The sequence below is a fragment of the Juglans microcarpa x Juglans regia genome, chromosome 6S (genome assembly GCF_004785595.1).
Source record: "Juglans microcarpa x Juglans regia isolate MS1-56 chromosome 6S, Jm3101_v1.0, whole genome shotgun sequence".
NCBI lineage: Eukaryota > Viridiplantae > Streptophyta > Magnoliopsida > Fagales > Juglandaceae > Juglans > Juglans microcarpa x Juglans regia.
The window spans coordinates 19,349,234-19,371,650 of NC_054605.1; the positions used below are offsets into that span (position 1 = coordinate 19,349,234).

The 22,417-nt window shown below is 36.0% G+C and overlaps 3 protein-coding genes across 6 annotated transcripts; 1 reads left to right on the top strand and 2 right to left on the bottom strand.

Moving 5' to 3' along the window:
- On the top strand, positions 1–4,704 carry LOC121236435 (NAC domain-containing protein 7). 2 transcript variants are annotated; one of them, XM_041132863.1, is made up of 5 exons: positions 1–229; positions 437–705; positions 1,657–1,841; positions 1,984–2,255; positions 3,535–4,704. In XM_041132863.1, the coding sequence occupies exons 3-5, from the start codon at positions 1,682–1,684 to the stop codon at positions 4,258–4,260; spliced, it is 1,158 nt and encodes a 385-aa protein (XP_040988797.1). In that variant the 5' UTR covers positions 1–229; positions 437–705; positions 1,657–1,681; the 3' UTR covers positions 4,261–4,704. The 2 variants fall into 2 exon arrangements, with proteins under 2 accessions (XP_040988797.1, XP_040988796.1); XM_041132862.1 differs by having other exon boundaries at positions 1–705.
- A 6,057-nt stretch (positions 4,705–10,761) lies between these two features.
- On the bottom strand, positions 10,762–14,180 carry LOC121237708 (thylakoid lumenal protein TL20.3, chloroplastic). Of its 2 annotated transcripts, none has more exons than XM_041134561.1 (7): positions 13,905–14,180; positions 13,597–13,795; positions 13,482–13,511; positions 12,707–12,813; positions 12,394–12,428; positions 12,167–12,295; positions 10,762–11,181 (listed from the first exon to the last, which is right to left on the bottom strand). In XM_041134561.1, exons 1-7 carry the CDS (start codon positions 14,050–14,052, stop codon positions 10,990–10,992), a joined length of 840 nt encoding a protein of 279 aa, XP_040990495.1. In that variant the 5' UTR covers positions 14,053–14,180; the 3' UTR covers positions 10,762–10,989. The 2 variants fall into 2 exon arrangements, with proteins under 2 accessions (XP_040990495.1, XP_040990496.1); XM_041134562.1 differs by having other exon boundaries at positions 13,597–13,799; positions 13,905–14,046.
- Positions 14,181–17,420: 3,240 nt separating this feature from the next.
- Positions 17,421–20,338, bottom strand: LOC121236880 (protein YABBY 4-like). Of its 2 annotated transcripts, none has more exons than XM_041133379.1 (8): positions 20,037–20,338; positions 19,729–19,884; positions 19,518–19,641; positions 18,596–18,644; positions 18,384–18,459; positions 18,181–18,255; positions 17,740–17,850; positions 17,421–17,555 (listed from the first exon to the last, which is right to left on the bottom strand). In XM_041133379.1, exons 1-7 carry the CDS (start codon positions 20,127–20,129, stop codon positions 17,776–17,778), a joined length of 648 nt encoding a protein of 215 aa, XP_040989313.1. In that variant the 5' UTR covers positions 20,130–20,338; the 3' UTR covers positions 17,421–17,555; positions 17,740–17,775. The 2 variants fall into 2 exon arrangements, with proteins under 2 accessions (XP_040989313.1, XP_040989314.1); XM_041133380.1 differs by having other exon boundaries at positions 17,421–17,550; positions 17,732–17,850.
- Positions 20,339–22,417: the final 2,079 nt, after the last annotated feature.

Genomic DNA, 22,417 nt, shown 5'->3' on the forward strand with positions numbered 1-22,417 from the left:
CCTCTCTCTCTCTCTCTCTCGGCAGCGTCAAAGAACAGAACATTCTTTTCTGGTCTTTTTCAGTTGCTGGTGGGAGGTGCTGGAAGTTGTCACCTCTCTCTCTCTCTCTCTAAATTTCTGTCTTTCTCTGTCTACATTTCTCTCATTATCTTTCTTCCTTTCTTGAGCCACTTTAGCGCCTCCATTTTTTCGCGCAAAGCTTTTGCAGCAATCAAGCTCCCCTTGAAAGGTGAGGAGGGAGAAACTTTGAGAAGGATGGATCATTAGGGCATGTGTTTGTTTTGTTTGTGTTTGCTTCCTATTTAACCCTACCTCTTCTCTGTACTTCCATTCCACATACATCGATCTCCCCTTTTACCTCACTTTCCTTAACTTCGGTTTTTTTTCATGATATCCTCGGGATCTGCTCTCTCTCTCTCTCTCTCTCCGTGGATAGTTTTCATGTGGGTACAACAGTTGCGGTTCAGTTCAATTCCCGAGGGTCACTTCAATCCTATGCATCTTTCTTGTTTGCTATTTTCTTGTCCCCTTTCTGTCTGTTTTTCTTTGTCTGGTACTTCAGTTGGTTTGTAAAAGTTAAAAAAGGGTGACGAAAGAAATCTTAAAGTCTTTTGGCTTTAAGCTGATTGGTCGATACGAGGTTGGACACAACCAGATCGGAGGAGTTGTTACTTTGGACAGAAAGTGCTGTAAAAGATTTTCAAGGTCGTGTGCGGTCCTTAGCTCTGCTTCTTCTTCTTGATCTTCTTCTTATTGCTAATTTTGGGTTTTCTTTTTGTTATTCATTCTGATCATTTATGTATCCCAACTTAACCGAAGGAGCATAATATTAAATGCTATAATTAATTCCAGAATTAATTGTATCTTTTTTACCATTCAACTTTCTGTAGAATTCAGTTTTGAGATTACGTCTTGATCATATATGCATGATGCTAGTTGACACAAAAGCGTGCAGTACGTCTTTCTTATTTCTAGGTCTGAGTTGTTTTGCATTTAGATCTCAAGTTATGTATTCATGATTTTCGAACTCTAGAATTCTCTGATAGAGGTGACAACAATGTGGATTTACATGCTTCAAATTGTCCAGAACCTGATCGTACGTAGCTAGAAGAAATATATATTTTGGAGTCATGATCATATTGTTCGATCGGTTTTCTGCATTATTAATATATAATTCATCTCATGATCTACTATGATAAGTCCCTTGTTTCATAGGGTAAAGCTAAAGAAATTCTCAATGAAAATTCCTATGTCTGCATGAAACTGATCATGAACGTTTATTTATGAGTGGAATAAAGCCAAGGCCTGATCTATTCAATTAGCTATAGATCCACATGATGGGTAATTAGCAGTGGGGATGCATTAATTATTTTCGGTGCTTGATGCATGCACTTCATCAATTTTTCTGTATCGATCCCTTTGCCAGCTTTTCCTCTCAGTGCAATTTTAGCTTCTCCTCTCCGGTTTAGTACATTAAACAGCATTTATTATTATTAATTGTGTTTTTCTACGTACTAAGGCTTCTAACTTAAATTTTGGAAGCGAAAACAATATCTTTTATAATATTAGAGCAGTTAATCAGCTTCCTTCTTTTATATTCTTTTACAGTAGAGGTCGCGCGTATGCTAATAGCATTTGGCATAGAATTATTTGCAGGTCTGATCAAGTTCTTGGGAGAAATATGAATGCGTTTTCACATGTTCCTCCAGGCTTTAGATTCCACCCGACAGATGAAGAACTTGTTGATTATTATCTGAGGAAAAAGATGGCTTCTAAAAGGATTGATCTAGACGTCATCAGAGATGTTGATCTTTACAAAATTGAACCATGGGATCTTCAAGGTATGTACTGCAATTATAGTTTAATATTTGTTGACGGAGTTAAGATTTTGGAAAAAGACAGATCATAGCTAGGTTGTATATATTCTCAAATCAGCCATGCATTCATATATACTGACCGTTTTTGCTAATTAATTTGGTACAGAACTATGCAAACTTGGAACTGACGATCAGAATGAATGGTATTTCTTTAGCCATAAAGATAAGAAGTATCCAACTGGGACTCGCACAAATAGAGCTACAAAAGCAGGATTCTGGAAAGCTACTGGAAGAGACAAGGCCATTTACTCTAGGCATAGCTTGATTGGCATGAGAAAAACTTTAGTATTTTATCAAGGACGAGCCCCTAATGGCCAAAAGTCAGATTGGATCATGCATGAGTATCGACTAGAAACAAACGAAAATGGAACCTCTCAGGCAAGTCTTTCTATTTCTTTTTTTTTTCTCTTACCTCAAACTGAAACTGTTCTAATTAATTATTTACGGTTTATAGGACCAATAGGGCTATTAATTCCTATCACATCCAAAGGGAACCTGAGTATGCATCTGGAGTCCTCAATATCCATAAAAAGAGAGAGGAAAAGGAAAACAAGTTGAAACATACTTTTATAAAAACAAATTCATGTTTTTTAGGTGTAAGATAGAGAAATCTTTTAGTTACGAAAGAATTATACAGAAGTAATTCTACAAACTGATAAGGTTTAATGTGATTCATCCTTCTATGAAGTTACCAATACGAGAATGATATGAAATCATGAACATATACGTAGTTGTGTGCATTATATAGATGTATGCATATATGAGGTAATTGAAAGATAATTATTAGTTCTTGATCTCTTCCCTTAATAAGGGAATATAAATAATTTCTTACGCGATCAATGTTATTTTTCTTTTCCAACCAATATCCTTAATTTACGTTATATCATATGATCTCAATGTCATATATCTAAGAAAAAAAAACTAGTCAACCCACTATAACAGTATCCTTTCAGTTGCCTAGCTAGTAAAGGAAAAAGGTGCGTATATACATCAATGTGTGGGTTTCAAAACCTGTACATGAGTTAAAAAACAATGAAATAAGCTAGGTTGCAACGGAAATATGGGCCTTGGAAATGATTGCAGAAAAATGCCATATATATCTGCATGATCGATCGTTACGGCATATATAAGAGGTTAAGAATCTTGGAGCTAGATTGCTTTGCTTCCACCCTAGTAGTAATACAACAACATGTCATATATATATATATATATATATATATATATATATATATATATCTTTCTTCTAGTTAAGATGAATAAGCCATGCTCAAGACTCAAAACATAGAATGATAATGCCTATATACATATATAGAAGAAGTTGGGTATTAATATAAATGCCTAGTTATACCTAACCATGGAGAAACTTTGATCAGTTCTGACAAGTTAGAATATCAGCAGTTGAATATGATCAGGTGATTCCTGCACTCTACTTAATTGCTATATATTCATTCAATACCAATATCCACAATATCAGAAAATGAACTGCAGGTGTGATCAAATAACACTGTAACTTTCTCTCTAGTTTTAGTACTGCTTTCATAAACTTGAAAACCAACTCATTTCACAAGCATTTGTTTGCCAAACACTAACGCTCATTAATTTCCCCGAACCTGATTGTTTGTCTTCTAAATTGATGTAATTATGGTGATTGCACCAGGAAGAAGGATGGGTTGTATGCAGAGTGTTCAAGAAGCGAATGACAGCAATGAGGAAAGTGGGCGAGTATGAGTCCCTTTATAACTGGTACAATGAACAGGTCTCATTTGTGCCCGAACTTGATTCCCCAAGGCGAGTTTCTCACCCCTTCAATGCATCCTACGCCCAGCACCACCACTATCATCACTGCAAGCAAGAGCCTGATCATCATGATCAGTTGCAATATAATATGCCTCATCATCATCATGATCATGCTTTCCTCCAGCTCCCACACCTAGAAAGCCCTAAACTTCCACAGTACTCAGCCACCAGCGTAAGTTGTAACTCAAATATAGTTCCCTATGCTTGCTTTGATAGGAACAGGACTGGAAGCGCTTTGCAGTCCTCGAACCTCACGCAAGATCAAGAACAACAACACATGATGCAGATCAAAGCTGGCCATCAGCAGAACATGATCAATTCATCTTACTGTAATAACGAGCAAGCGGTGGAACAGGTGAGTACTGCAGATTGGCGTGTCCTTGACAAATTTGTTGCATCTCAGCTCAGCCATGATCATCAGGATTCTTCCAAGGACACGAATCATTCTAGTGCAGCTCATGTCTTTCATGTGGCTGAACATATGAACATGTTATCGGACAATTATCATGACTCCAAAAGACCAGAAATTACCGAGGAGTTTGCCTCCACATCTGCCTCCAGTTGCCAAATTGACATGTGGAAGTGAAAACGTACGTACAAGATCACGTAGATGATGATGCATGCATACTAATCTCAATAGGGAGTACAGTTTGAAAAACGATCCTGCAGACATGTACATAATAAAACAAAACCGGTATTGCTTTAGCTATATTTGGACTTTGGATCGGTGGCGCCCTAGCTTTGTGTTGAATATTGATACAGGGCAACTAGCTAGGTACGTAGACCAGAGTACATATACCTACGACAAATAAAATATTAGTGCTTAATCTACGTGAACTTATGCTCGAGATCAACTGTTGGAACTATCTCCAATATCGGAGAATATTGAATATTGTAATTTCCCTTAATATTATTACAAATATGAGCTTAATCTGCATGATCTGCATGGGAAGGTTTATTAATTTATATGTAACTCTTGCCTTATTATGTAACAGGGCAAGCATCTTAATTTATGCAAGAAGTATTTATATTTTGCGATAGTTAATAATTAATTGATGGGGAAAAAAAAAAAAGTTCCGTCTTAATTTTATTCTTGGTCCATGCAGACAACGTACGTACATGACCTAGCTAAAATTAATCAGAAATCACAGAAAATTGTGAAAGCTATGCATGAAATAATTAATTATTTGGGGGATCAGCTGATGAATTCAATTAATTTCCAGTCCTATTCAAGAACTAGTCCTCGATCTCAACTGTGTACGTCTTTTTTGTAGATATTTATTGTCTATTTTATAAAAAAATAATCTTTTATTATTATATATTGCATCATTAGACTTTACATTATTGCAAATTAATGTACCCCCGTCAATTATTGACGCAGTACTACAAGAAATATATTAAGGCAGCATTTTCCGACGATTTTCTTGTTAACGTAACAAAAATCACCGCTGATAACGCCATGAATTGCGAGGATTACTAGTATATATGTACGTCACTGTTATTTTACATCGCAAAATAAGCAGATGTGACTTATATCAATATATATTAGGTGCTATTTTAAAAGCCAGCTAGCAGTGAAATTCAAAACAACTTGAGAATTTAATGGTCATGCAAGTGACAAAATAAATTCGATCAATTTGATATAAGTCACACACACACATATATATATATATATGTGTGTGTGTGTGTGTGTGTGTGTGTGTGTGTGTGTGACTTATATCAATCCAGTGTACGTGGGAATTTCAACTTTCATTAACATGACCTTTCCAATTTTTTTTAAATATCTAAAAGCATTAATCAAACCAGCTCTCATAAAAATTTTAATTTATCTGAACAAACCTTTCAAAACAAAATTTTAATCTCTAAACAAAATTTATTTTAAAATTTATTTATCCTAACAATTAAATTCTCATATTCTACCAACCCGCTTTCATTAAAAAGGTACCCAATACAATAACATTTTCAAGAAATCTAATATTCTATTTCCCGACAAATTAAGCAATATATATAGGATCATTTTTCTCTTTATTTTTTTTTTCTCAACCACTATATATAGGATGATCATTCACGCCCAGAAGAAAGACTTTGTTGTTGCAAAAGTACATCATTTACATGCATGTTACAGAATGGAATATTGAAAAGTGTACATGTGGAGATCAATTTTCTCCGAATACACGCCTAGCTAGTGACTATTTGGAGACCTTCAATCCATCGCCACTACAAGAAAAACAGGCTTTTGTGACTAATTTATTATAACAAAAAGACTATTCGCAAACAATTTTAATTATAAATAGTCATTTCGCTGGAATTAACTGATCACAAAAGTCCATTTTTCTTGTAGTGCGCTCACGTGTGTGTATATATATATATATATATACACACACATATATACATGGCGCTAAAGATCATATTTGGTTAGGGAGTAATTATTTTGTGTGAAAATATCATCACTTGTCCAAAAGTTTAAACTAATGATAAGAGATAATTAAATAATTTTATTATTTATATTTATGTCTTAATGTTTTGGATATACTCTCAGCTTCAAACTCTCGATCCCTTAAATACAGTACTATTTAAATTTACGATATATGTGATAAAGAATGGAATTATTGCCGTATATGTACGTGCTAATTATTAATGCTTCCGCTGGGAATGCTGCATGCACTTGTGAAATTAATTATAAGGATCAGCTGCTATGGAGAGGTAGCGAACACAAAAAAGGAGATTCAGACACACGTACTAGAACAATAAATAGTATAGTCGTTACTGTGGTTTCATAGTTGCAATCAACTAATTAATTTTATGTTCTTTCGCATGTTGTAATTATATATAAATACGTAAACATTAAATAATCCCCTAGAGATCAACATTGAAATTTTGAATTCAATCATACAGTACATCATGAGTAATTAATTACGATGAAGATCATTTCTGAAAGACTTTCGATATATCTTTTGCCCGGCCCAATGCATACCTGTGCCAGAGGTTCGCTGTAAAATTAAACCAAAAGCCATTGGCACGAAAACAGTACTGTTTCTCCCATAGGTTTGATACTTGAACTAAATCAAAGCTAGCTACTCAGAGCTTATATACGGATATATATGGATCTCAAACTTCAACCATGCATCCAGGATTTTACCGTACAGGAAAATATTTTGACGTAAATAGCATAACGAGAACAAAAAATGATCAGGTACGTACCCACCTCAGCTTTCAAGGATGAGCTACAGTTCGAGGGTGGAGGATATTGCCCGCATTTCACCGCGCCTTAAGTATCTAGATAGATATGCATATATAGATATGTATATGTAAATAGATAGTACATAAAATATGTGTGTGTGTGTTTCATGTCTCAGAACTTACCTGGGATTAAATAGCAACAGGAGGGCGATGAAAGTTCAAACCTGTTATAAATGTTGGAACTAATTATGAATAAGAAAAGGATATTGGTTGTATGAATGTTGAATACGGAGGATCTTCTTACTTGGGTTGAAGTAAAGCATGAAAGTTCCTTTTGTGCAATGAGAACTTCGCATGAGATCACATAACATTAATTGGACGCGCATGCTTTCCAGGACTCATAATGCATCAGCTGATCTTGCTTAGAGATCGAGAGAGAGAGAGAGAGAGCATGCTTGAGAGGACTCCTCATGGAAAAAGGTTTAAAGGGTCATGAATGCTAGCTTCTTTCTCACCCAGTTTGACCCAATTATACTCTTTTCTCTTTAGTTTGTATACTTTGTTCACAATGTTTCTTAGCTTTATCCTCACACCACTTACGATATAAGGAATAATGTCAAATGAGTTCTATTAACGTCCTGTTTTGCACGCCTTTGAGTTGGGTTCATCTGCACACTTAAGCAAACACTAAAAATGGGTGGTCTTGGTGGTGGTCGGGGAGTCTTTGATGCTAAAGTTAGTATATCTCCTTAATAAGCTTAGATGAATCAGAAAGAGTTCTTCGTACCTGGAGATCGACTTTTATACTAGATTTCTGGTGGGGACAGCTCATCCTTGACTTTGAGGAACTTAGGTCATTTCCACTGTTCATTTGTTAGAATCTTTTAATACGGAGTGACTTCTAGGGCAGCTTCATTAATGCAGTGTGGAGTTCGGATAGTAGTGTCATTAATGAGATGTGGCTCCCTGACTTCTCTTCCTCTCTGTTACTTTTCTCAACTTCAATCTCTATGGCTCCCAAGAAGACTGTTTAACCTAAGATTCTCAGGGAACTAGACTAGCTCGAGATTTGCATCGCGAAACAATTCTACATCGGATACAATTGGCATTCAAATGTCACCCCTGATTTCTTATCGTCGTTGGCTTCCACCTTTCATGTCGCAGAGAATGTGGTTTTTGAGGCTCCTGGACCTCGTGAGGGGGTTATCGACGATGAGGGTTATGCTTCGAAGTTGCCTTCCCTAGCATGTTCTCTTGCAGGCTGAGGTTACCCTTCCTTCATCCTGTTCGCGACCTATTAGATCGCCTCGCATTAGCCCTTTCTCAACTCCACCCAAATGCTTGGAGGATCTTGATGTGTTGTTGTATTTTCTGGCGACGAGTTTTGTCGAAATCAGACTCAGAGCACGCTAACCTTACTGGTCGCCAGTTTCTCTTGACCTATAACCTCATAAAGCATGAGGGAAATATTTACAGTTTCAGGGCGATGCACACCCTCGTTTCTCTGGAATCGCGTTATCGCAAAGTCAATGATTGGACTCCTAAGTTTTTTTTTTTTTGTCCGACCGCGGGTGGGAATTTTTAGTTAGACAGGTGAATCGCCACAAGTTCCTCGTTCGAGACATATGGAGAGTGGTTTTTTACGACAAAGCGGTCTGCAGAAGGCCTTTCCTGAGGAGCTACGTCATATTGCGCTGGTCAAAGAATGGGTACAGAAACACCCATTCGATGTCCTCTCAAAGGCTCTCCTTGGGGAGGAAAACATATGGGCCTTTTTACCTCCTCTTAGTCACACTGTTTTCGACGATCGCACCATTCCCATGCAGCCCAAAGTCACACCGGTTCGAAAGTGTTCGGCAAGCCCTCATCCCACAGGCAAGGGGAAGAAAATCTGCATAGAGGTTGCTAGCTAGGGCCGACAGCAGCCCAGTGTCCCCTCCTCGATTTCTTTTGGGGCAGTCATCAGTGTCGATTGAGGTATGGCGTCCTCCACCATTTCCTTTGAGGCAATCATCAATCTCTCGTGGGCTTACTTCACAGGTCGATAGGGAGAAAAACCCCTTACAGGTTCCATTTTTTGCCAGGAAAATGAGAGGAGAGACTACATGTGGGTTCACACTGCCATAGCCAAGCCCAAAACAAGCACTTCACCATGCGCATTGTTGCAGTATGTATTATGAATAATTAAGGGGTTCATTAGAATATGTTTACGGACTTATAAGATGTGCACTCCCATCTTTTGTTGTGAAGATCGAGTCGTAACTACTGCAGTATTAATTAGATAGAGGACACTGCAGTGTTTGAAACGAGAGAGTGGAGATCATCTTTTACGTTCTTGCTGATCTTTATGCTCCCAATATTGGACTTATTTTTGAGAATTTGCGAACAGATCGAACAAGAAGAACCTTAACGCAAACTTTTAATCACATGAAGATGAGACGTACTATATATGGTGTGCTTGAAGGCCTAGGGGCCTAGAAAATCCCTTTGCTTAGTTATTTTGCATTTTAATATATATCTTGGAACTAATCACCCAAAAAAAAAAAAAAAAAACCACCAAGAAATTACTAGCTAGTCAGCATGCATGTGAGGCTTCCTAATTAGCTCCCCATATCCCAAAGGACCCAAACGAACGTCCACTGTTTCCGGAGTCTGGACTTCATGATGATCATTTTCTGATTATATTGTGATCTTCTTTGAAATTAATTTCTCAATTGGGCTTGTGATGATGCCCAAGTAGATACTATCAACATATACGATCTACCCTATAATAATGGCTTAATTTGACACAATCATTTTATTTTATTGTTTCCCTTGCTTGAACTAGATGGCAGCTCAATTAGTTGTGGGGCTAGGAAGATACATATTCGATCCCCTATATATTGAGAATTGTTGGGGGGCAACCACGCATAAAGCAGACAACAGAATATTTGCTTGTTGATTGATGTCTCACTCTGTGTTTAATTTGCGTGGTTGTGCTTGCTGGTCCACTTTGAAAAAGGAGAAGAAGTAAAGGATAAGCAACTTTTGATCCTTTTGTTTCTGCAATAGATCATGGCTCCATGTGAAACAAATATAGCTTTTTACGACAAGTCAAAGCCGCCGCAAAAAAACAATGATTTCGCACAAAATTTCATTGCAGATTCTCTCTCCGATGGTTATCATAGAGAGCAGGTTTTATATCCTATATGACTAACAATGCCAAATTAATGTAATCTATTCACAGGTACAGCTTGAAGGATTAGATGCCCTAAATTATCAGAACCACATAATGCCTACAATCTGGGGTGGGTCAATGTCTATACTGCACGACTTCAAAATTTGAAGATGGCTATTTCTTTGACCAGATTCTCAAGCGCTCCAACTTGCATGGCCAGCCCTCCAAATTCGGCCAAGATATAGAAGGAACCATTTGAGAATGGCGTGCAGGTCTAATGATGAGATGTTCAGTACATACTACACTTACATGCCTTATCTGCCTTATTATTAGCTTTGATTACTGTAGTGGTAGGCACCAAAAAGTCTTTATTCAACTATCCATGCCAGAAAAACTGGCCACTTTATGTGCATATTCCCACTATTCCGGTCGTGGGAATAGTTGCTATTCGTAGAGTCTGGAAACAGGGCATCGAATAAAAAGGAAATATGTTGGTATATGCAATGGTGCCTGGGGGAGAAGAATTTAAGGGTCATTTTTCCAAACGAATTATGGGGAGTCAATTTAGTCATACAATCTAAAGGAGTTCAGATACTTGTGTTTCTTTACTTGTTATGGCCGATCCATCACTGCACTTTTCCACTTGACACCTTTAGGGACTGCACATGCTCAACCACAATGAAGCAATGAAAGAATGTTTAAAACCTGCCAGCAATGTCCGCTTGCACATTGTTTCTCACCACTTCTCACTTCTCAAAACAGAGATGGTATTGGCAGATACAATCTACGGCAATCATAGAGCAGTTAAACAAAACTGTTCTGACTGTTTGTACAACTAAATACATTCATCCTCCTGTTCCATATGACTTTTGTAGGTGTTGCATCCAGAGGTTACATTTTGCACTGAATTTTCAATATTCCATATGGATCTGTGTGCAACTAAGCTATTTAATTCCCTATAAAGATTGAGTCTTGATATTATTTTGCATCACAAAGACCGCTGGCTTCATCACAGAAACCATCCCGGTCGAGCAGTTTCTGTGGTGGAGCACTTAATAGCGGAGAAGATGGGGTACCATAAGCATTGCGTCGACTGTTCCCACAACCTAAGCTTACTCTGGTGCTAACCCCTGTAATAGGATTTGTGCCAGTTGCATATTTGCAAAGAGCCTACACCATAAAATCCAAATATTTCTGAGTTAATTATGAAATACTAACCAAAAGGGTAAATCGATAGTTTGGGTACTAATAAATTCCAACAAATATTTTGCAAGAAAACCAACAAATGACATTCACAAAAGAAAAATTCTACTTATCATTCCCTACACCACACACCAATATGTGATTTTTCATTTTTGCCCTTATATTTAAGCGCACACATATTGATGTGTAAACATGTGTGTTTAAATAGAAGGACAAAAATAACAAATCACATATTGGTGTGTAGTGCGGGGATGATGAGTGCCATTTCTCTTCACAAAAGCTGCATAGCAACATCATCGACCAAAATGAATGAGACTGGCTGTTTTACCTTTGTAAAAATTATTCAAAACAACAAGCTGATATATATGCCAGGTATTTGATATTCTGTGTTAATACTTTTCTTCGCCTTCTTGCTTAGATGATCAAGAGCAATCACAACAATATCAAGGTTCTCATATTACCAGCTTCAAGAACTAATAATTATGCACATTATTTTGGAATTTGCAATATGTTTGAACTGTTTGATGCCTACTGTTTATTAATTAAAAGACTTCTACACATCCTCTAAAACATGAACTGAGAGATACTTTATTATATGCACTCTTTCAGCCTTCATCTTTAGAAGCCTAATCAATTTCAAGCTAATGTACAGATTCTTTCCAGCCACTCTGGCTACTTAATTAGAGGTCTGAATGGGTTCATATACAGCATTCTCTTTGGGTAGAGATGTATAATTCAACAAGGTTAATCCACAACCATTCCTACTATCTTGACACGATCAGGGGAACCACATTATTTGATGGTTTTAATCTTCCCATCTACTTAATAGCAAGAAGAAAAATCCTAAACAGTATAGTGACATAGAACAACATAAGTTTGTGGGAAGAAAGCTAGAAATAGAACAAGATAATGCCTAATGCATAAGTAATGCATAAGACATATATTACAAAACCTGCTTCTGTGGAAGGTCCAAAACAGCATCGCTGAAATCAGCACCTTCAACAAGTGCTCCCCCTAGGTCACTGCGGGTAAGCACCGATCTAACCAGCACGGCATTTGTGAGATTCGCTTCGTTCAACACCTAAAGATGGAATCAAAATCCACGGATTTGCATGATTCATCAATATTTTCTGAATCAATCTACCGAATGTTGAAAACTAGTTTATCATGCTTTATTACCATGCGGTCCATCAATGTGTCACTCAAATCCGCACCTGTGAGTCATGACCAATGTAGAAAAAAAAAAGTTAACAAATGATCAGTAAAGCAAAAATAGAAAAAAAAAAAACCCATAATACGGGACTGGCCAGGCCCATGGACAGCCCAAGATTAAATAAAATCTTCTTCTACAAGTCATTTTTCCTGTATGTTTGAAGCTCTAAATTTGCATTTGCATGGTTCTGTTACTTCATGGTTCTATTCATCAATTCAAGAGTTTCTGTTTCCGTATGTTTCGTACCATTACTTTTTAAATGACAATGAGCTAGATTACCTGTAAAATTGGCTTTGTATGCCACTGCCTTCTCAAGATATGCACCATTGAATGTTGAACCACTAAAATCAGATTCCCTCATATCGGCAGATGTGAAATTGGCTCTTCTGTATGAGTCAATGAGAACCATTATAAACACGTGTTTACACTAAGAAAAATATTACTCATAAAATTACTGTCAGTTGGCCACCGAACAGACCACTTAGAACAAATTTAGGATGCCCTCTTATTGTGTGAGACTGTTTATTTTCTCTATAATGATAACATTAATACAAGAGAAATATTTTACGCACAAATAGATCACACGAAAGTAAACCCAAAAGTGACGTGCCTTGATATGGTATGTTAAATTGTAAAATTACTTTTATCGTGAAGTAAATCTAACAATCATATAAAGTTATGCAAGTTTGTAAGTTTACTTTTGTATATAATTCATTTGTGTATGTAGTAGCTCTTCTCTACATACAAAGGAAAAGATGGAATATGGGTATAGATTTCGTAAAGATTGAATATGGGTATGGATTTGGTAAAACTTGAAGTTATTTTTATTTCCTACATTTCTTTTCAAATTACAGGTGGGAAAAAAAGATTGCAACTTTAATTACTCTACGCCTAAACCGTGACACTTTCTTCTGTTTTGAAAATGGGATATTGTTTCATAAAGAACCAAGAGTACGAAGAATTAAATAGATATAATTCCAGTTCATTTCGCAACAACTGGTTCTAGATTCTGCGCTACCTATTGCATTCGTAACGAAACGGAGATGGAAATTACCTGAAATTCTCATTCACATGTACTGCTTTCCTGCATGACAGCAAACAGAGAGTCTCAACTACAATCAGAACCCAAAAGTTTTGGCAAATATACGTTCATCATCAAGGAAATGTACCTGAGATCTGCAGAACCAAACTGGGCCGCTGATCCTATCCCGAATTCGCCACGAGTATTTGCTTCAAACTTGTTGAGATCAGCAAGAGCAGACATGTTGGAGCTGAAGGTAATAATCGCGGCAGCCAGTGCGGTTGAAACCAGTTTGCTCCATTTCTTTGACTCTGATTTCGCAACCGAGTGCCTTGTTTCAGAATAATCTTCCTTTTCAAGCAAAATTCAGTAAGCTATGAATTACATGTTGATAATGGTAACTCAATATCCTAGAGCCGATCGAGAATAAATATATTATACATTAATTGTACTCACCGTGAAAAGATTTTCTCTTCGAGTCTATCTGACTGACAATGACAAAAGGCTTTGCGAGAGATTGCAGAGTGGAAGGAACCTTTGAATTCGATGAAGAAATATTGCCGAGGGATTTTATCGATAAAGGGGAGATAGGGGAGAGTGCCATTTTCTTATGTTCTGCGGAGACACAAGAAACACAGAAGAAGGAATACTGTGCCGACAAGGAGGGGATGAAGGTGAGATGTTCCTTTCCCCTTATCCACTTATTTCGCAAGCAGAGGATTGGTCGAGATGGGCACACGTACGTGTTTCTTTTTGGCTTCGGTTTGGACTCGTCAAATGAGTCCGATCTTTAAAATTTAATAATTTTAACTTTAAAATCTTGTTATTGGATTCATCATATGTTTAAATATTAAGTTTTTAACTACAATACATTTATCTTTATCTTTAAATTTGAAGATTTACTATTCACACTCTATAATCATTATTTTATTTATTTAAATTATAGTTTCCTAATTTTGAGCTATAATATATTTAAGTTAAGAAATAATAATTTAAATATCAAATTAAATTATTAATTAAAATATAGTTAGTGTAATTGTAAAATATGAAAAAAATAAACTAAAAATATTATTATTAACAAAATAATATTATATTATTATTTTGATGAATTTAATAGCTAATCCAATGTGGGGTTATGGATAGAGATGTTTTTTATTTATGAAAAACATGTACTTTTTATCAAATTTTGAATATGAAAGTGATGAATCCAATGCTAATGCTCTTAGACCCGTTTGGGGGGATCGAGATAAGTTAAAAGTTGAATTCTGAGTAATATTTTCTGAATTTTATTAAAAGTTGAATTTTGAGTAGAAATATTTTGTCAATTTTATTAAAATGGAGTTAATTCTTTTAGGTTGAATGAGTTTAACTTTTTAAGTTAAAATGTATGAAATAGGTTGAAATGGATTTAATTTTTTTATAAAAAATTAGAAAATAATAGATCTCATCAATAATTGAATTGAGATAAGTTGAGTTTGATTCAATAACCAAACATAACCTAAAAAGTTTTAAAAGTTGTTTAATGAAAAAACTAGGTTGTTAGTATTTCATATTAAACTACTTTTTATCTCAAATAAGTTAAAAAAATATATTTGAGAAAAAATATTGTTAAAAGTGTTTTTTTCAGATAATGCGGAATATAGTACTAATTTTAAAAAGACTGTCAATAGTTGAAAATATCCATACAACTTTCAAACTTTAAAAAATATGGTCATAATTTAAAAAAAAATCAAATTATTGTCATTTCTATCTCATAAAATATTTTTTTAATTTACATCTAAACAAATGTAACATATTTGAAAATGTTTTAAACATATGCATGGTTGTCAAACAATAAATAAATTTTTAATAATAAAACTTATTACTTGAACTATAAGTTTTAAAACTATAAGTTATATTTTTTTTATTAGAATCCAATACATGCACTTAACTTTTCGAGTTTTACAACATTGAATTGCCTATACCTCTTCGCATTTTCCTGTAAGGGGATTTCCCCATCACTCATAAGCTCACTAAGCGCTCGGTCGAGAGTAATTAGCTTCATCCTGATACCTGGCCCTAAAGTCCAAATTTGCCCATGAAGCAACTCGCCTACAAGGAAAGTAAGTAATGATGAATGATAGGACGAACAAGTCTGATGCGCTGGGCTGCATCCTACTCATGGAGACTTGTACAGGGCAGCAGATCAGGAAAGACGGAGAACTTTTAATCTTCTAACAATGGAACATTGATTGACGGCCAATAGAGTCTGCAAAATAAAGTGATCAGGAAACCACACTGCATTAGTGGCGCTGTTGCAGAGGCACTCCGCATTTAAATGACCACGACAAAAGAAACAATAAAAATGACATGGACTCCACAGGACAGTCACGATTTGTCTTCCAGACTCCCGATATAAATAACAATTTCTATATACGAAAAAACTCTCCAGACTCTCTTATTATTTACAAATTATCAAAATACTCTATTGGCTTTAGTATTGGAGACTTCCCAGCCAAAAAATTTAATAAATATTAACTAAAAATTTTAAAATATTTAAAAACCTATTTTAGATTAATTCTAGGCGTACAAATTTTTTAATTGTTAATATATCTTTTTAGCTTTTTCTGAGCTTTTATATTCATGATATTAAGTTTTTATTATGATAAATGCTTATAAAGGAATTTCGTCGTAAACTGATATAGTTTGATATGGTACACTAAATTATAAAATTATTTTTATTGTAAAATAAATCTAATGTATCACATGGAGCGACATGATCTGATCAATTTGTAATTAAGTATATTTTTATTAAATTTCTTTATATTTAATTGCAGTATTGAAAGATAAGTGCTTGAAAGATAATTCCTGCACTTTGTTTTCGATGATCTAGCTCTTCTCGCATTTTGTTTTCGACACCATGCATCTTCTTGTTGACTGCTTCAACTAGTCCATGCATATATGTTATAGTACTGGAGAGGAACCTTGCGGTCAGAGGAGAGGATTAGGCACCAGCATTCCATAACTCATGGAAAATGCAAACGATCGTCGATGCTCCAAAAATTAAGGTCATATATATATATATATATGTATATATATATATATATGTATATATATATATATTGAAGTCTCCGAATCCTCTCTAGCATTTTGTTGAAGAGTAATATTTGTAAATTCTTCTGATCCCTCATGATTTGATCAAATTGAGTTTGAAGTGATCATCAATAGTTTATAAATTAATTAGTTGTGGGATATAAAAAAGGATATAAAAAATTAGCAGTACACGTACGTTAATATGTGCATGCATGGGATCAATATACATACATATATATATATATATATATATATATATATTAGGACAATATATATTATTAATAACTCATAATCTTGCTTAGGTCGTAGGTTTATATGATCCGACGATGTTATATATGAACGATCTTGTCCATTTTCCAGAACATGGGACAAACCTTGACGATGGCAGCTTGCTGGTAATTGATTGAATTATCGTATTCAACCTTATATATATAAGCTGCAATGTATGTTCGCATCGAAATTCTGGGCATCAAATTCCACTTAATTTATACATGTAATATATGTAATATATGTATTAAGCTTAATTCGAAGTTTAATACACTCGACAAATATCATGTTTTAATCATTCAGTACGTTTTAGATTTTGGTCTAGTGGACGGAATTAAAATATCAACATGAAACCATATATGCACATTAGAAAATCAAAACAAATAATCAACATGCACACAAAGATAGTCGTTTTGATTCATGCGATGGAATTAAAGATATAATTTATGATCAACAACTTTGACCTCAACATGGAATTGTTAATTGCCAAATAAGGCACATGCAGTAATTAATCTCACGCCAAAACGTTAATTACGTACATGGCAATGCATGCATGCAGTAATATTTCTAACTCATCGTGAATCAATCAACAATCAAAATAAACAATACTGGTAAGATATTACACCACGAGAAAAGAGTTTAAAATATCAATAATTAGTCAAACTATAGTTGATTAGCAGCTAAAACGACAATATTATTCGTGAGAGATGTCATAACTAGAAGGATTAGATCTTCCACCATTAGGTTTTCCAAGAGATCGAGTAGAAACTGAAGACCTAAATTAAGTACTATATACTTATCTGGCTAGCTAGAGAAGTGCCAACATTAACAGCTTTAAGTACTTGCAGATCATAGGTTATGAAGAAAATATCATGAATTACCGAATATATATATAGATCAATTTGACACAGAACTACATCTGAACTTCAAGATTTTCTCCCACAACTAGTGCTCATGATGAACGTACGCGTGCAGAAGCTTTATTTCTTTAATAAGGAGAAACACCCACATTAGCTGAAGCTAAAAGCCCATGATCTTTAATAAGTACATCCTGATTTGCTTCCTACTCGAAACCAAAACACAGATCAGAACTGATCAACGATATATATATATATATATATATATATATATATATATTTAAGACTAGAATAATAATAGGTACAAGTTCCATGTAAATAGACAAATTTCTTGCAGACTCTAGAAAATGGATCCCATTTAAAAAGAAAAGGTTTTTATTATTATTATTATTATTATTTTTTATTTTACAGTGGATCGATCTACTTTTTTTAGTAAACGACTGCACAGAACTTTTAATTGTAGCACTTCTCATTGTATAAATCGTTACTGCACATACAATGGCAACAGATGAAGGTGCACTAGGCTAAGTACGTACCTGCTGGCGCATGTTTGTCTTCCTTATAGTCTGCTCAGGCATGAGACCAAAGTGAATGTGTGGAAAGTGGGCCCACTGATACAGAGAATTCAAAACTGGTTTGTGAAAGGACCCCACAAAGTTGATAACAGTGAAAAAAATAATTGAGACCGTAGCAAATATGGTAAAACAGAAAATGAATAAATGTTGCTGGGTGAGATTACATTCTTGGCAGCGGCACTGAAGGCTTCTCTATGGGATATTTCGGGATTTACTGACTTGATGCGTTGTATCTCGTCCCTGCAGATTCACCGATGAACCATTAATGATCACATATTTCTTCCAATTTAGCAAGTTTCAAACGGAATAAATATGTGCATAAAGATGGCGAGAGAGAAAGAAGGAGTCTTTGCGAAAGCTTGACATCATTACATACTTGATGAAGCGGTTGTAGGCGGAGGGAACTCTCTGTCTCTTTTCTGGAGCTGGACACATGAGAGATAAACACAGATACGTATACGTTGAGATGATCGCTTGAGAGACAACTTTGAATGAATTCCTTTTATTCTCTCTCTCTCTCTCTCTCTCTCTCTCTCTCTCTCTCTATATATATATATATAGATATAGACACACATATATGATCCATATATAGTTCCACATATAGGAAAGACGTTCTAGCTAGCTAATTTTCTATGACTCGGGAGGAGAAAGCGGTCCATTTTATATTACAATGCATCTATATTTCCAGGAGCGAACACCCTCAATCTTATTCAACAAACAAAGACTTGGAAAAACCATCCTGCAGTTCATGTTTTATTCTTGTCAGCTAGAATAGCCAAGCTTGAATATAATCCCGCAAGGGAGAATAAAAAGTTCATCACTTTTCCTACAATAATGTTTGAGTTTCTCGACAATATTGCAGCATTTAGGGTTTATATTAGAGAACTAGCCACCAACAAATTAACAGAAGTTTATTTTACTAAAAAAAAGCATCCTATATGGAGGTTTAAAGCTGGAATGGCAGGCACAAGGGGGTTTTGGTAGAGAAGAGTTCCTACCGATCCACCTAAATACCAGTCCAGAAGGCCATTGAGACTGTAAAAGTGGGCAGAAAAGGCAAATGACTTGATAGATAATCAATCATAACAAATCAATATCCTAGTACCCTTTTCATTCTGCATAAAAAATCAAATGTTGATGTTGCCAAAGATTAAAAAAAAAAAAAAAAAAGATATACATATATATATGTATATATATGGACAAGGAGGGAAAAAATAGATTTTGGCCTAATCAGTTTTGAAGACTGAAAAGTGGGTCTCGAAGAAGGACTTGAAAAGGAAATATGTAATGAAGCTTACGTTTATTTATGGTTGGGGGCCGTGGAAGCTCGTCAACTACTCCTCCCCTAGCGGGCATAGTGAAGTCACTCGCATTGGTTTGGTTGATCAAGAAGTTTGGTGTTGGATTTGGTATCTGATCTTCCTGCAAAAATCATAAATCAAAGTCACTAACGCAACTATAGCAAGCAAGTTATTTTCCCCCAGTAAAAACCATTGCATCGTCATATACCAGAACACTAGGGGGATGAGAGAAAAGAGATGGGCCCAGATGAAACTGATTAGCCGAAGGCAGAAGCAACCCTCGCATATTCACTGGCAGGAGGTTAGTGCAGTGACCGCATCTTACTGTTACAGTCTTGAACAAACTGGTGCAAGGAACACTCACCTAAACCAAACCAAATTAATCCACATAATATATATTTTAAAACTCTATCCTGAGAGAAAAGAAAACAAATTACCCTATAATGGATGTTTGGTAAACACAAATCTAATTGAGAAAAAGAACAAAGTGTCAAATTAAACGTATATATATGATACCGCGAGGACAGTGTCGCAAATATTGCAATGGACATAACAGAGCTGCTCCGAGGGAGGAAAGTGGTCCAAGGCCAGGGTAGAAGAGGAGGACATTTTTTTATATCTTATTTTCCTTCGAAGTTTGAACGATGATTGGTCAGGTTGATTGACTGATTGATGGATTGACAGCTTAACCACCAGCACCACCCTGGATCTGCTTTTTCTTGATTATGAGTTGCGAAAGAAAGGTGCAAGCTGAGGAGAGAGACGTGCCCTGTTTCGTCTAGACTTCTAGTATATAAAAGAAGGCAAAGAAGCAGAGAGCACGATCTCTCACCACTGCTCATTTGTGCTGTTTATAGGTCATTAAAATGTGTGCTCATGTTGGAGTTTGTCATACATTTATGGATGCATGCATGTTCATATGCACCATCATAGTCTGAAGAGTGAAGACTCCTAACATGCGCGCTGGTGCTAACCAAAAGATAATAACGTGTGGTTGGAGTTACCAATGTGTGTGTGCGTGAGAGAGAGAGAGAGAGAAGAGAAGAGAAGCAAGGCGAAGCAGCAGATATGGGTGAGAGGAGCCAGAAAGGGACATGTGCATGGCAGTGATATAGCTTTTACAAACTCACCTGTTGTTTTCAGAATTTAAGAGCTAGGGCGTTGTTTTGTGGTGTGCTCTCAAAACATTTCTTTAATCTACCTCAATTTCCGAACCCAATATCTCACGACCCTTCCAAGTAACTCCCGGACAATAAGCCCCTCCACCCCCTCCCTAGGGCTCTTCACCTTCAAGGCTAGCTTCAACTGCATGTTCGTGAAACCCCCAATGCCATGATAGCATAATCATACCAATATAATTCCATACTTACTCATTTTTTTTTTATATTTTATATTACGTGTACTTTTTCTGATTTGACATCTCTATGCCATTCGTCTTAACTACACATAGACATAGCAATAAAAACCTCCTATATATGTCCTGTCCTGGATAATTACTATTTCTTTTTGGCTTATGTGAGCTAATTTGGTTAGAATCTTTTCTATCCCGTGCCTTTTTATCTCCACAAAATATAAGTTTCACAAACATCCTAACCCGTGAAAAAGATGGTTTCCATTATTTATTTTATTACTGACTTTAAATGTTCCAGAAATCAAAACAATCGCAATCCATGCTCATCTATGGATGGACTCTTCCCAAAAAGTGCCCAAAAGGTACTGTTCTCTTATTCACTGTCAAAACTGAATGGATCGTCATGTGCAAAAACTAAATGTGTTTGAAATGGAGGAAAGAAGAAAGTTATAGAAGTTGCATATTTATCACAGCCAGGGAACTACAAAGGCATCTATCCCTTTATAAGTTCTTCAATAATATTATGTCGTACGTACCTTGCTCGAATCATATATATCCTTCACAGCCATACAATACCATACATTCCTTATTTTAATCTCAAGCTAGCTAGCTTGGCACTCCTCCAAATATACACCGCTCCTTAACTATTTCTGTCTAAACATAGAAGGTAGAGCACCCTTGCTTAGCTATGTAAATGAGATTTGACCATCCGTTTTTCAAAGTGGACGGATAAGTACGCGTACGTACAACTTAAATGGAAGGAAAACTTTGTCCAGTGTAAATATTGAGTTCTATGTTTCAATACTTAATTATTCATGAGTACCGATGATTCCTCCAAAATTACTTTCATTCATGGTGTGGGCAATGTGGATGCATCATGCATGCAATGCATATATATACATGGACTGATCATGTTTGAATGTGCGAATGAGGAAAAGCAATCACTGCAAAAAGCCTGCTAGGAGCTATTTGCTGCTGTTTGTGGGGGATATGAGGATCTTTCATGCTCTCTCTCTCTCTCTCTCATAGCGGTGAGGTGCGTAGAAACCGATAAAGTTGATATTGAACATTGTTGCTCTCTTGTCTGATATTTCCTTGGCCTCTCGACCTGACCGCGGTGGCTTGACTTTGCCTCTAGATCTGCCTCTGTGAGACAAGTATCGTACCAGCTTTGGGGAAAGCCGGTGGTGGTCTTCATGACCTTTAGCTTAGCCTTAATTTGCTACAGACGCAATCCAGCATGCCTCATGTTGCATGGACATATGGGATTCAATTCTTGTTCTTTTCGAAACACAAAAGAACTTTGTGCATGCCCCACAAAGGGACATGGGATTACAGGGAACAGATCAGGGTTGCTCTACTTTTTTGAATCAGTTTCGTCCTATTACTTTGCTTCGACTGGGATAGAACAGAGGACACGACTTGAATGGACCTGTAGACGGACTGTTTCTTCTTCTTCTTCTTCTTCTTCTTTTTTCAGACTCCTTCATGCATGCCTCACTTGTACTATTTACATTTGGCCTTGTAGGAAACAACGTACAACATT

Bases quoted from the DNA above. Each gene is read 5' to 3' on its own strand.
- LOC121237708 (XM_041134561.1), bottom strand. From the start codon at position 14,052: ATGGCACTCTCCCCTATCTCCCCTTTATCGATAAAATCCCTCGGCAAT. The intron at 13,796-13,904 runs GTGAGTACAATT...TTGAAAAGGAAG, and splicing joins GAAGAGAAAATCTTTTCACG to ATTATTCTGAAACAAGGCAC. The intron at 12,429-12,706 runs GTAATCTAGCTC...CATGACTCACAG, and splicing joins ATACAAAGCCAATTTTACAG to GTGCGGATTTGAGTGACACA.
- LOC121236435 (XM_041132862.1), top strand. From the start codon at position 1,682: ATGAATGCGTTTTCACATGTTCCTCCAGGCTTTAGATTCCACCCGACA. The intron at 1,842-1,983 runs GTATGTACTGCA...AATTTGGTACAG, and splicing joins TGAACCATGGGATCTTCAAG to AACTATGCAAACTTGGAACT. The intron at 2,256-3,534 runs GCAAGTCTTTCT...TGATTGCACCAG, and splicing joins ACGAAAATGGAACCTCTCAG to GAAGAAGGATGGGTTGTATG.
- LOC121236880 (XM_041133379.1), bottom strand. From the start codon at position 20,129: ATGTCCTCCTCTTCTACCCTGGCCTTGGACCACTTTCCTCCCTCGGAG. The intron at 19,642-19,728 runs GTATATGACGAT...TGATTTTTGCAG, and splicing joins CTCATCCCCCTAGTGTTCTG to GAAGATCAGATACCAAATCC. The intron at 18,256-18,383 runs GTAATCTCACCC...TCTCTGTATCAG, and splicing joins TCAGTGCCGCTGCCAAGAAT to TGGGCCCACTTTCCACACAT.